Genomic DNA, 14,331 nt, shown 5'->3' with positions numbered 1-14,331 from the left:
ATCAAACTGTTTGAAAACCAAGAAGGAAGAGTTGACTTCCTGGTACCTCTCTTTCCTTAGAACAACTTCTATTACTCCAGTCTGAACTAACTTCCTGAATCTGGAATTCTTGGGGAAAATGGACAAACTGAGAAGAGGGAAGAATTGATTAAGAAGAGGTTGAAGGGAGGGAGGGTGCTAAGAGATTCTGTTGCATACTCCTTACTACCTGTTCAAAGCAGAAGCCCCAGGAGTTGCAAAGTTGAGGAGTCTTCCCCATGGGACACAGATCTTTAGGCAGGCAAGGTGGTGAATCATGCTGAGGTCATGTTACAGCAAAGTGCTCTGAAATAAGTTGATTCTGAGTCAGTTCCGAGGTCATCTTACGGTAAGTACCTGTTTTCTGGTCCAATGAATATGGAGGCAGAGAAGCCCCACAAGTAGGGCTTATTTCTATGAAATGATGTATATATTTCCATCTGCTTAGAGGGAAAAGACATCTGCTCCTTGTCCACTGCCTATATAACTGCTTTCTTGAGAGGCTCTCCAAAGAGCTTTCCTCCTCTCATATGATTCCATTTCTTTTCTCTTCTATTTAGGTTCTTACATTACAATAATTGCTATGGTGTTTGAGCACAGAACATTCGCTTCACATTTTTTGGGGCACAGATAGTGTTGCTCGTTTGGTCTGAATGGTTAGCCAATACATAGGACCTTGCAGTGTTGTTTCCATTAGGCAGAGAAACTGATGAAACACTCAGCTACTTTCTTTGGTTCAATCCTATTTATTTACAAAGAATATACACAAAGTCTTGCATCCCTGAATACAGTAGAAACAAAAAAAACAGCAGGCAGTTTCCTTGCTCACTATTTCCAAGTCTGCTCCTCCAGTCAGTTCTATGCTCAAGGAGCTGTCACTCTGATCCTTTTCTGGGTCATGCTCATGACTGCTTCGCTGGTTGTCTGCTGGCTCTCTGCCTCTCACAAAGAGCCTGTCAAAACAATCTTCTAGCCCTGCATTTACAACCAGTACCAGGGAAACCCTCTTATTCTCCCAGGGTTAGTTTTTTCTCAAGCCTTGTCATGTAGCCCACTGCCTTGGCCAGAAGCTTCTATAGTTTTCAGTTATCTCGCTTCATAAAGGAACATTTAATTGCTCCTTCCAGCTAGCCAGAAAGAAGGATGTTTAGCACACCCATGATTTTAACCAGGTCTGTGATTGTCTATAGCAGCAGTTCTCAACTGGTGGTCTGTGAGCCCTTTCGGGGAGGGCTGCGGAGCCTCATTACTGAAACCCAATTTCCCTGAGCCCCAGCACTGAAGCCAGGAGCGGTGCCGGGCTGAAGCCGGCACCCCCTCACCCTCCCAGCCCAGGAGTGGTGCAGGGCTGAAACTGATGCTCCCCCCAAGCCAGGAACAGTGGATGGCTGAAGCAGGGAACCCCAGCGCCCCCCTCCCCGCTGAAGCTGGGAGCCGCACTGGGAGCCCCCCGACCCGTACACAGGCCCAAGCTGCCCCCTGAGCTACCCCCTGCTTGCAAACATCCCCTAGCTACCCCCTGCCCGCACACAGCACATAGCTATCACCTGCCTGCACCCTGAGCTACACCCCTGCCCGCACACAGCCCCTAGCTGTCCCCCTCCCTGCACCCTGAGCTACTCCCCTCACTTCACAGAGTCCCTAGCTACCCTCTGCCTGCACCCTGAGCTATTTTCAAACTTTTTGAACTGACACCAGCCCCCTCCCCGGAGTTATATTTTTGGTTGCGTCCCCGTACAGCCCAGACAGGCTGGGTGGCCTCCTGAGTCAAGGGATGGAGGTGGCGCTCCCTCCCTACACCCTGCTGTGTGGAGTTGGCTCAAGCCTCGCCAGCCCTTGCCTCCCCCCCCCGCATAGAAGTAAAACTATGCCCAAGGGTCATCCCGGCCCAGAGGCTCACGCTCTCCCCCCCACCCTCTGCCAGGCCCTGGCATTTTTATAGCATATTGATGGGGGGGGCCTCAGCAAGAAAAAGGTTGAGAACCCCTGGTCTATAGATCAAAGACCTGCCTGATGGCATCCATTAACAGCTTCCACCATACCAATATCTTCTGGCCACGACAGTAATTCTTTCTCCACCTTTTTTTCAGGGAAGCAAAGAAGGAGAGTGATTTCTTTCATCTCCTTATGAGGAGACTCAGGGCATGGCTACACTAGAGAATTTACAGTGGCGCAGCACCCCTGTAAGCTCTCTAATGTCGCCACGCTAAGCTCTCCTGTTGACTTAATTACTCCAGCCCCCGTGAGCAACAGAAGCTATGTCGGTGGGAGAAGGTCTCCCACAGGTCTCCCACTGACAGTGTTGTCCACATTGGCGCTTATATTGGTGTAACTTATGTTGCTTGGGGGTGATTTATTTACCCCCTTGAGTGACATAAGTTATACCAACATAAGCTGTAGTGTAGACATTCTCAGATCAGAGTCGCTCAGCTGGAAACCGTGGCTGGAGGTAGCATTTTTCTCCTGGGAATAGCTGGGCTCAATATATTTTGGTTCTTCTTCCATAGGGATTTTTGATATGGGGGTTCCTGAAGTGGACACACATACAAAATACTAAACAGTATATGTATTTCAAGGGTGTTGCCCTTTTATATTCCTGCTGTTGGGGAAAGGGCACCTTTCCTCAATGGTGAGAATATGCAGAAGACTCTGACAAATGGAGAGGACAGATTCTGCAGCAGGACCCTTGGAGTTAAAGCAGTGCCCCCGCTGAGCCCAGCTAGGGAGATCCCACAGAGAAACCAAAATCAAGGGGTTTCCAAACATTCTTTGTTGCCCCTGATCTGATAGGATTAAGATGGAAGAAGACTGGAGCTACGCAAGTGTAATGGTCCACCTCTCAGCTCAGAAAATCACAAAACCATGGCAATATCTCAAATGAGAATCCCTTTACAATATTGGCTGCATAAAACAGTTGCTTTGATTTACTCAACGCTACAGAAGAGGTTTGCATGCTAAGGTTCCTTACAGCAAAAACAGGAATGGCTATTAGCTGAATGCTATTGGTGCTGAGCATTGAATACTCTCTTTCACCACTAATCATATACAAGGACAGCAAGATCATCATGCAAGGTGGGTTTTATACTAAATTATGCTGTGAATTGTCATCCAGCTTTTAATATCAAAATGGTTTATTATGCTCAAAAGTAGGAACCCATGTGTCTGTAACAAGCTGTATCCTACACTTAACTTAATTATCCCAGCACACATGGGAGGTAAGTCAGTAAATTTTCTGAGAACCTTTGGAAGAATTTGCTCTCATGGCAGCAAGAAGGCTGGAAGGTGCAATATGTTTAACCTCACTGACTACTGAGTCATGACTGCTGTCTTTTTTCTGAATTTTCATTCATCAAAAACGTATTTATTTCAAGGAACTCTGGCTCTAGTGCATTCTGGTTGGATGTTAGTAATCAGGTAAAGTAGGACCACAAGATTTATATTTCACTGGTGGAATAGAGATGGAAATCACACTTACAGCTAGGACACAAAAGTCTATTTATTTCCAGGACAGGAGTAATGGTTGCAATTTATTTAACCATATAATAGAGAGAATAATTTGGCCAAACACAAACAAATCTTTACTCAAATTGTGTGGAATGGATCTATCTAGTTCTTATATCATGTCCATCATGATATTAGCTGATCATCTAAAATCTCATTATGATGTTCCTAAATCGTTTCCCACAGTTTATTAGATTTAGCTGCTAAAAATCTATTTATTTTAACCATGGAGTATAACAGGGAATCAACCATTCTGAATGAATCCCAGGACAGTGTAACATTCTGATGCTTGAATTTTTTCAAAACGCAATCATACCAACTGGCCGTGGTTTGCAAATTATAACAGGTTTCAGAGTAACAGCCGTGTTAGTCCGTATTCGCAAAAAGAAAAGGAGTACTTGTGGCACCTTAGAGACTAACCAATTTATTAGAGCATAAGCTTTCGTGAGCTACAGCTCACTTACTCAGATGCATATCGTGGAAACTGCAGCAGGCTTTATATATACACAGAGAATATGAAACAATACCTACTCCCACCCCACTGTCCTGCTGGTAATAGCTTATCTAAAGTGATCATCAGGTGGGCCATTTCCAGCACAAATCCAGGTTTTCTCACCCTTCACCCCCCCACACAAATTCACTCTCCTGCTGGTGATAGCCCATCCAAAGTGACAACTCTTTACACAATGTGCATGACAATCAAGTTGGGCTATTTCCTGCACAAATCCAGGTTATTATAACAGGAATCTTCTACTAAGAGAAATGTGATTCCTTTTACAAACTCCCGACTGTAATTTGCACCCAGATCTGTCTATCAAAGAAACAGTCCTAGTCTTTTTGACTGGACTACAACGACTTCATCAAACTCCTACCTAAATCTGTGTCCTCATTTCATCCTCCACCTCCTCTTGTTAACTAAGCTGCTACACATCAGCTTCTCTAACTACTCCCTTTGTCTTTCTCCCATTCCTGGCCTTCTAGTCTTTATGCTGCCCACTAAATTTGGCACAGTCTCCTTCAAACTTCCTTCTTTCACAAAGATTTCTTGCTCTAATCTTATTAAGATACTGCTTTGCCTTCTGGTGCTAAGACTGATCTCCCACACATCAAACTACTCAGACTTAGGGCATGTCTACCTGTACAGTGCTTCAACAGCGCTTCTGGTGAACACGCTCTATGCTGACAGAAAAGAGCTTTCCTGGTGGCATAATTAAAGCACCTCAGCAAGCAGCAGAAGCTACGTGGGCAGGAGAAGCACTCCTGACAACATAGCGCTATCCACACTGGCGCTTATGTAGGTGTAACTTACATTGCTCAGGGGGTTCACACCCCCCGGTGACTTAAGTTCTGCCGACATAAGCTGTAGTGTAGACATAGCCTATTAGATTCTAAGGAATTTGAGTCAGGGCCCTTGCCTGTTAAATTGTTCGGGAAACAGCAACATACCCTTACAGTGTTATGTAAGCAATATGTGCAGTAGTAAAATAAAGCTACCTAATGAAAAAAAAAATACAGAGGCCTCAGAAACTGGAAAAGATAAAAGCAAAATAAGGGGCTTTATCAAAGTACATGTGCCACAAGCTGACATGTCGGGTTGTGAGTTCAATTCTTGAGGGGGCCATTTAGGGATCTGGGGCAAAAATTGGGGATTGGTCCTGCTTTGAGCAGGGGATTGGACTAGATGACCTCCTGAGGTCCCTTCCAACCCTGATATTCTATGAGTCTATGTACAGAACATCCAGGTACAGAGCATTCTTAGATTTCCATAAAGGGAGGTGACAGAAACATATCAACACTACAATACTGCTTGGGTTCGCCCCAGCCTACATCGGTCATTTTGTTGTATTCCTCCTCTTGCTCACCACACTCATCCCAAAGTTTTATCTCCTAATTGCTCCAATTCTGTATTTCTTTCTGCTTTCCTCTACTAGTGTTTCTATCTTTTTGCTAAATGTCTAGATTAAAGTATCATGCCATTTTAAACTTCTCAAAAGATTTGGAAGACAAAAGCTGGCTCTATGACAGAGATCCCAAATTGTCAGCGTACCTCAATATAGTCCCATTTCCACAGCTCCCCGCCCCCGGTGATTTAAGGCCACAGTCGTGTCCCATGAGCTAGGGAGGAAGGATCACCCCCCAACAAAAAACCGCACAGTGCCAACAATGCTGGGCTTGGTCGTCTCAGTAAGGTAGCCCTGCCATAGTATTTCGAGGACAGCGATCGCTCAAATGGAGAAATCCTGAAACGTTCCCGTCCCCCGAAGTCAAATCCGGGTCCCGCACAGGTGGCTGCATGGCAAGCCATTCGCATTTCGACCCGGAGAGGCCCCGCGTGCTGCAGTGGCACCTCCCAAGCACCCACAAGATGCCTGCCCACGCCCCGGCTTCTTCCCTCAACCTGCAGGCCGGGCAACCCTCCAGGCTCCTGCCGGGCGGGCGGGCGTGGGGAGGAACCCACTGGGCCTCAGTCCCCAGCACACCAGGAGCAGGCGCCAGCCAAGCCCGCCCTGGACAGCCAATCACCAGGGGGGGGGGCCTGGGCAGAAAAACAGCCCCACCAATAGAACTGGGCTCTTGCAGCCCCATGGTCTCCCCCACTCCTCCCCTCCCCCATCGGAGAAGGGGGACAAGACACACCCCAGCCAATCAGAGTCCGGGGCAGAACCTCTCCCCCGCCCTGGAGCCGAACGGTCTCCCCAACATACACACAAAGACACCCCCGGCACCAGCCAATCAGAGGAGGGGGCGCGACCCTCCCCCCCCCCGCCCCCGGATCCAAGGGAGACAGGGGTGCGAAGTCTCTGGCCAATCAGAACAAGGACCTCTCCACCGCACAGACTCCTCTCCCCTCGACAAAGCGTGAGGCGCAACAGCCCCCAGAGCTGGCCTGGCACCCAACGGTCACTCAGCCCCAACCACTCTGGGACTGGGAGGGGGGAAGAGGCTGAGAGGTTGCGCCGCATGGGCTGGGAGAGGAAGAAGACCGAAGCCGAGGGGAAGGGGAATGATCCAACTATGGGGGCAGGGGAAGATGAACGGGCCATACAGGGGCAAAATGCCCAGCGTGTTGGGGGGGGGGGTAAAATGGCTCCGACACCCCCCCCCGTTAATGAGGTGCCGGGGTCCGGACTGTACCATCCGGGAGGGGGGGAAGTCGGGTGGGGGCAGCCCCTTACCCCCCTGTCCGGGGCGGGTGGGGGATCCCGATCGGGGAGGGGGGGAAGAAGCGGACTGTACCTCTCCTGCAAGTGGGGGGGAAATGACAGCGCCCTATTCCCCCCCACCCGCGGGAGCGAACGGTTTGTCCCGGCCCCAGCGCTAAGGAGCCGCCGGCTCCGGCGCCATCTTGGGTGCGACTAAAACAACAAGCCCAAATCCCTGGCATGTCTCCGCGGTGCCCCTGGGCCAGACTCCCCTCCCGGACCGTCCCATCGCGTTACCTGAAGGGGTCCCATGCGGATGCCGCGCCCCGGCCGCCGCCGCAGGCGCCGCCGCTGCCCCAAACCCCCCCACCTGTCCTCACCTCACAATGGTAGCTGCAGACCAGGAGGGGGGGCGGCCGCCCGGAGCTCATTACCATAATCTGCCTGGCAACAGCTATCAGTGCCGCATGCTGATTGGCCAGGAATCCCGAGCCCGGGGAGACTGGGCAAACGCACCCCCCTCCCAAAAAAGCACAAAGCGGCCGGGTCCCCAGGGGGAAGGTGAAGCAAAGCCCCCCCTCCCCCCAGTCCACAGGAAAGGGGGAACCCTTGCCAGGGCTTCCACCCCACCCCAGCACCACCCACCAATCACAGCGCCGCTCTCATCCAACCGCAGCTCCGCCGGGGGCCTGCTCGCCAATCACAGTGTTCCTCTCAGCGTGGTGCTCCGCCCTCTTGCTGTGGGAGGAGGGGAGGGGAGTAGAGCAGTGCCCCCTGTTGGCTAGATGGGGAGAAGGGAAGCCCAGCAGCGCCCCCTGCTGGTGGGGGGAATGACCCAAGGGGTAAGGGGAGCAAATAGATGGGTACAGGGAGAGTTGGGCTGGCTAGCTCGGCAGTGACAGAGCAGGGCATGGAACCCAGGGGTCCTGACACCCAGCCCCTCAGCCTATTCTCTCTTCTCTAGGCCCCCCACTCCAGGACTCAGCCAGCCCTTCATCCTCCAGGTAAACTGAGTTCAGTATCATTTGCTGCGTGCGCGCGTTTCAGGGATGGGACCTTCCATCCTGTGTCTCCATCTGCTCTGCCCAGGGGACATTTCTTGTAAGAGGGGGCTTCTGCCTGGTACTCTTGGTCTACATTTCCCCACCCTTCCCGCTGCGCACTGGGGTGCAGCCCCCTGCCATTGAGAGGTGGCTGCACTTTTGAGTCAAAGGCATTCTTGTGCCTGCATCATATGTAATGGGTTTTTAGACCCTTTGAGATGAAGGGTGCTGTATAAATGTAAGGAATTATTATATTATAGACAGAATAAAGCACTGGTGCACATGGGATGCTAGGGATGCTTTATGGAGGGAGGAACTAGATGACATAATTGATCCTTTCATCTTCACTGTATTATTCTGTAGGGGAAAAAATAAATTTAAAATCTAACCTAAACTCACTTTTTGTTTGAGAATGTTGGTTTTCTTTTTGTTGTTGTTTTTTGTGGGGGTGGTCAGTTGGCTTCTGTTGTATAAGGACATTGATCCTAGTCCATTGACACTTTATATTTTTGTATAGCATCTTTAGCACTGATGTGAACACAAAATGCTTCACAGGTGTTTATAAAAAAAATGTAAATACAAAATTATTAATCTAATGCACATTTTACTCTGAGTTTTGTCTAGCCTGGCTGAAAAAGGTGGGTTTTTTAAAACATTACCACTATCTGCACTCTCTCAAGATTCTTTGGGAAAGGATATTTGCAAATTATAAAAGAAACAGCAATTTGGTTTGTTTCTTCATAGACTCACTTAGAATTGGTATTCTAAAGTGAAAACTATAAAATGTGATTGGGGTAACTTCAGTACACAAGGAAATGCATATTCAATTGGGGGTGATCCTACCTGACTATTAGATAATGCCCTGATATACTCTGGAAACTCCTGCATTGTTTGTCTCATTTACTGCTACTTTCTGTTCATGTGTTATATAAGAAATTTGAGTTTTAAATGTAATCTAAAAGAAATCAAGGATAATAATTGACATCGTTGAGAAACTTGACCTACCCATTTGATATTCCAGTTTCTTTTGGGGTTACCACTGTTCTTTCTAAGGGGGGAAAAAGACTTTGTATTGGTTATGGGACAGAAAAATACTCTTTTTGCTAATTATCTTAGTGTTTATTTACCACATACCCAGGAAGTTTTCTATTTGGCAAGTTCTTTTTTTAAAAAGAATACTTCCTAGCAGCTTTCATTCTCATAATCTTCCAAATTGCTTTACAAATGATATATTTAAAGCGCCACTGAAATGCTGCCGCCTTGTGAGCAGTTATATCCTCAGTGGAGTATGGCAGCCAACTGACAGAGCAGGGCAGTGGGGGAAGGGGAAATTTTGATCAAGGATGCAAAGGCAAAGCATTACTCTTACAAAAAGTGCCACAGAAACGCAATATCTTAGGAGAGCACACAGAGGACTGGATCCTCATCAGACATAAATTGATGTAGCATTATTGACTCAATAGAACTGATCTTCAGGTGTGGATCTAGTCCAGAACCTCTATTTTTAAGATGTATGATACTCAGTTTTTCTATGCGGGAAGGGCTAATGGGTATATACTGAAGTAGTCTCCTCAAATGTTGAATGTTCACTAGATTATTTAAAGTTAAAACCTACAGGGACACTGTCAATTTAAAAATCATATATGCACATTGCCTACCCTGTGTCAATAATTTCACCTGAGATTATTAAAACTAAAGTAGTTTTAAAAATTGAAGACAGTAGGATTACTTGCATGAGTAAAGGGAGCAAGATTTGGTCTGTTTTGCTTTTCTCCACTTATACTGTGTGCTTGCTTAGACAATTAAAAAGGTCATCTCTTTTTCCTTTATTATTATTATTATTATAGTCAGTTTCATACTTTCACACTGACATGATGCTGAAATGTTTGAGTGGCAAACACAGGAAGGGAATGTTTAAGAACAAAGAAAAACAGGTTCATTTTTCATTTTATTTTAATTTCATGAAAACATTTTAATCATACTAGTTTTGTAAAGAAAACAAATATTTTAAGCACATCTGCATTTTAGGCCTATGGTTCCTGATAGTGCCTTTTTAGTGTTCTGGACTGGAGAATAGGAAAGTTGTTACTTAAATACACATATGCTACTGTGTTATATTTTCATGCAGACATGTCTTGGGTTATAACTTGGCACATAAGAATATGCAGCATTGGCTCCATTCTTTCCCTTCCTCCTGCACTGGCCACAATCCAAGGGTTATTTATGGGTATTTGCTTCCCTTTCTAGTGGAAGAGAACTATTGGGCCTAAGCATACAGTACATCATATGATATAATGGGCTGCCAAATGCAGAAAACCATGAGTCATCAACTCTTGTGTTTGAAATCAGAGGTAAAGCCTACATTTCCTTTCTTTTAATCCTTTTTGTTTCTGGTGTTTTGATGAAGAGCCCATTTATCTAGTGTCCTCATGTTCACACACAGATCCCAGAAAGAAAGGCCTTCATTGTCAAACCAATGTATTTTTCTAGGCACCCAGAATAAACTACATTAATTAATTCCCCATTTTCCTTAACTGTGTGGAATATTGGTGTAATCCTTGATCCTGAACTTTTCCCCACATCTCTGCATTATCACCTTGGTATACTGCTGCCTCAATAGTACTTCAGCTGAATTTCTTATCCATTCCTTCATCTTCTCCTGTCTGATCTATTGCAATTCCCTTCCCTGTGGCCTCTGCAAGTCTCTCAGATGCCTGGAGAGTGGTGCTCTCTGCCTTCTCAGATGTACAATACACCCACATCCTTCTAGCAATTCTGCTTTCTTCTTTTTCATTTCAAAATCCAGTTAGAAAGTGATCTTGTGGCTTCTTTTTGGCCCATTGCCATGTATCAGCCTACTTCACAAAACTTGTGTGGCTGAACCCCGCTTGCTTATTGGCATACCGCTCACACAAAGCCGCTGTCAGTACAAGAACCTTCTCCTCTGCAACTCCAGAGCAGCCTTTTCCTAATGCCTCCAGTTCATCAACACTCCACCTCATTTCAAATCTAAGTTAAAGATACCTCTATTCTCCCCTGCCTATATCTCTGAATTCCCTTCTTTGCTATTATGTATTTGATTCTTTTTTGTGATACTGTCTAATTCTGTAAAGTATTGTGGGTTACAGATTATATAATCTGTATGGAGAACATTGATCTAATCTTGTAAATCCTTGTGATTTGTTACGTAAGTAGTCTTTACATTAGTAGCCTCATTGACGTCACTGGGACTACTCATATGCATGATGATTACTTACATGAGTCAGGGTTTGCAAATTGAACCATAAATCGGATTGTATATTCCATCACTAGTTTGTCACTCCCCTGCTGCCCCTCTGTGTCTGTCTATAACCTAAATAATTGGAAGATTGGAAAATTTCAACTCTATCTGAATTATTTACATATGACTGACCACCTCTGAACTGTTTGAATACACTGCACTGTTTTATACCGTAAGGGTGGAATACTAGATATAGTGGAGGTGTTGGTATAAGATTAATAATTTAGAAAGAAGCCATCATAAATTTAGATTAAGGGGATCATTGCATCAAAAGACCATACAAATAAACAAAGCTTTTCTCCTTTATTGGTTCTTTGTTTTTTCCAAACCAGTTCAATCTCTCATCGTCACAAACCAAGTTAGTCATATTTGTCATTCTCTATTAGAAAACTTAGAGTTATGCAGATGTGTGCTATAATAGTGTCCACTTAATGCCCACAAAACTTCTACACTTTGTTTTACAGAAGACTTGTACATTTTTTTTTAAAAAACCTGCACATCTAGACAGTTTTCAGATGAGCAAACCAGTTCCCCACTCCCATCTTTATTACTGCTGATGGCCACTTCACCTGGTGTACTCCACACACAGCCATAATTTTGCCCTCTAATATTTGCAAAAACGTGTGCAAAGGTCAAAATAAGAAATGAGCAAGAAAGTCCAGTTCCCATTCAAGGGATCCATTTTCAGTACAAAAGTTGCAACATTACTTACGCCAAAAATGCATGTTAATTTCTAGACAGTATCAAACCAATACAAGCTTGGAGACTCCACGCTTATAGACACCATCATATAATCAGCACACTTCAGAACATCAGACAGATCATTCACAAAAAATATTCCAGTCAAGCACATCACCCTATGAGAATGTATAGAACTCTGACATAAATTAATACACTCTAAGGCAATGGGCCAGATCTTCAGCTCATGTAAATCACTTCAGTGGAGCTATGCTGATTTACGCCAACTGCGGATCTGGCTACATAATCCTTTCAAAAATCTCCATTGCATGCTTAATAAACAATATATCAAAGGTGTAGGGAAAAAGGTGAGTTTTACAGTTTCCCCTGAAGGTCTGCATTAACAAAGCCAAGCTCTGGTGTACCAACTGGAGGAATGTGTTCAGTCAAGCATCCCCTCATGGAAAATGCCTTGCCACTAGCCTGCCAATATTTCTGTGGCTCCAATATAAAATTATAAAGCCTGCTGCCTAAGGTGGCATTTACGAAGTCCGCCTGGGGCTCAGGACCAGACAAAATTGCCAAGTGGGTTTTGTGTGTTATCTTGTTTTGATACTTCTGATAGACGCCATCTTAAATTGTAAGCTCTTGCATGGCAGGGACCATTTTTTTGTTTAGAGTCTGTACAGCGCCCAATACAGTGGGTCCTAGTCCATGATTGGGGTTCCTGGGTGCTACCCCAATTTAAATAATAATACATTACATGGAGGGCACGCAGGGTAGGGTGAATAAAAGAGTAGTGAAGTATTGGTGTTTGTATTTCAAGATTTTTTAATAACTGGAACTTTTTCCAGAAAACTACAGTGAACGATTCAGCTTTTAATTCCAATTTAACTAAATTCTTTTGTCTGGGATTATTTATCAGTTTAGAGCATAGTTGTCCCTTGCCTAGGAAACTCTTCTATTTAAAATGTTTGGAACCCTGTTGGCCGATTTTTATATCAGCAGATCTGATTACATTCCTTCAGTGTTGATAGCGGCTATCTTTGTAGGAGCCACAAAAATCTGTTGTGATGTTTGTTCTGCAGAAGCAGTAGATTAATATTGTTCCCAATGAGAGCAGTTGTGTACAAACGACGAAGGAAATAAAAGTCATGTTACTTTCAGCTCCATTAGAAAGACAGGGCTGGGTGAATCAAAACCTCAGCAATGAAACATTTTGAAGTTTCTGAATATGTTACATATAAACAAGTTGAATTAACAAGGAAAACCTTAGTATTATACTACCTTAGTTAAATATTTACTATATTGAAGTACTTTTAGTGTGTCCATCATTGTAGTATTTAGATTTATTCTGTAAGAATATCTGTTAAATTAATTTTCTGCCAACTTTTTAGAAGTCCCTCTGACTATTTTGATATTTCCATGATTGTGAACAGTCTTGTCAATGAGAAATGTCAATTTTTAAGTTCTTCCCAGAATAACAGTAGGGAAAACTCCCACATTTTGACATTTGTTTTCATCCTGAATCAAACAAGTAGAAATATTGAAAAAATTTGCAGAATGATAAGTTCTGAAACATTTCAATTTAGAAATGAAAAATATGACATTTCTCAATTGAAATGTAATATTTTTATACTGGAAACTGAAATGTTGATTCAAAGTGAAATGTTTCATTTTGGAGTGGTGCTTCAGAATTTCTTTTCCTTTTCCTCTTCTTTTCAAGAATTGATGATTTCCCATGGAAATTTTTTGGCCAGCTCTAATTTGTAGCCACCAAGGAGCTGATCCTCTGAGAAGCATAGCACCTTTAATGCCCATTAACTTGAGTGGGAGCTGCAGATGCTTGGCACCTCACCAGGTCAGACCTTAATATAGTTGTATCAGTGCGTTTGCACTGGTGCAAACCCCTAGTATAGATATAATTTGTACTGCTGCAGCACATCCCAGCTTCAGACCAGTGTAAACCATGCACCAGTGTAGCTACATTGATGGCTAAAAAAAACACTGTAGACAAGGCTTTATTCACACAAAAGTCCCATTTTGAGGCAATGGTTGTCCGTGTAAAAGATCTCAGAATTTGACCACGGGTGTGACTGCCATCACCAAGCATTCAAACATCATGAGTCAGGCCCCTAAAAATCATGAGGTTGATTTAAAGATCATGAGACAAAAAATAAAAACGGGGTTCCCTTTATTTACCTTTTGGTTTCTGAGGCTTTAGGGATCAAGTTTTCATGATTTTCTCCACATTGATGAGGGCTCGAAATGTATTATTTTTTAATGAAAGCTGAGATTCTCAACCTAGGTGCTGGGGTTTTAAAAAAACAAACTAATTATTGCAAAAGTTGGCAGCACCGCATATGTCATCTACATCTCACAGTATCCAGACTGCAGCTTCCTGTGTGAATTAACTGATCCTGCAATGAACTCAACAGCGGCAAACACCTGCATTCGCACAGAGCCCTACTGATTTAGGCCGCCTTATGGATTATTGTCAAAACACTTTTACTGATTTATTCTTTGCACTTAAACGTGTTTGGCTATATCCTCTAAAAGATACTTGTCTTCGTAGAAGAGAATCTGATCTTGGTGAGTAGTTTAAGGGAATGAGATATTTTGCAACAAAACTGAGTTTGGGAAATGAATATATTCCACCCTACGTACA

The 14,331-nt window shown here is 44.4% G+C and overlaps 1 protein-coding gene across 8 annotated transcripts in view; it reads right to left on the bottom strand.

Moving 5' to 3' along the window:
- PRDM10 (PR/SET domain 10) overlaps positions 1-7,208 on the bottom strand; it is a 71,818-nt gene extending 64,610 nt beyond the window's left edge. For 4 of the 8 annotated variants that reach the window (XM_073320982.1, XM_073320992.1, XM_073320990.1 and 1 more), the window contains exon 1: positions 6,960-7,045. Coding sequence is in view for 1 of the 8 variants with exons in the window: in XM_073320991.1 (XP_073177092.1) it covers positions 6,960-6,974 (15 nt within the window). In the remaining 7 variants the exon portion in view is untranslated. Of the gene's footprint in view, positions 1-6,959 lie in introns of all 8 variants that reach the window. The other 4 variants (XM_073320984.1, XM_073320989.1, XM_073320986.1 and 1 more) reach the window with 3 other exon arrangements.
- Positions 7,209-14,331: the final 7,123 nt, after the last annotated feature.

Source organism: Lepidochelys kempii, chromosome 22, assembly GCF_965140265.1.
Source record: "Lepidochelys kempii isolate rLepKem1 chromosome 22, rLepKem1.hap2, whole genome shotgun sequence".
Classification (NCBI taxonomy): domain Eukaryota; kingdom Metazoa; phylum Chordata; order Testudines; family Cheloniidae; genus Lepidochelys; species Lepidochelys kempii.
This window is presented reverse-complemented; position numbering and strand designations above follow the sequence as displayed.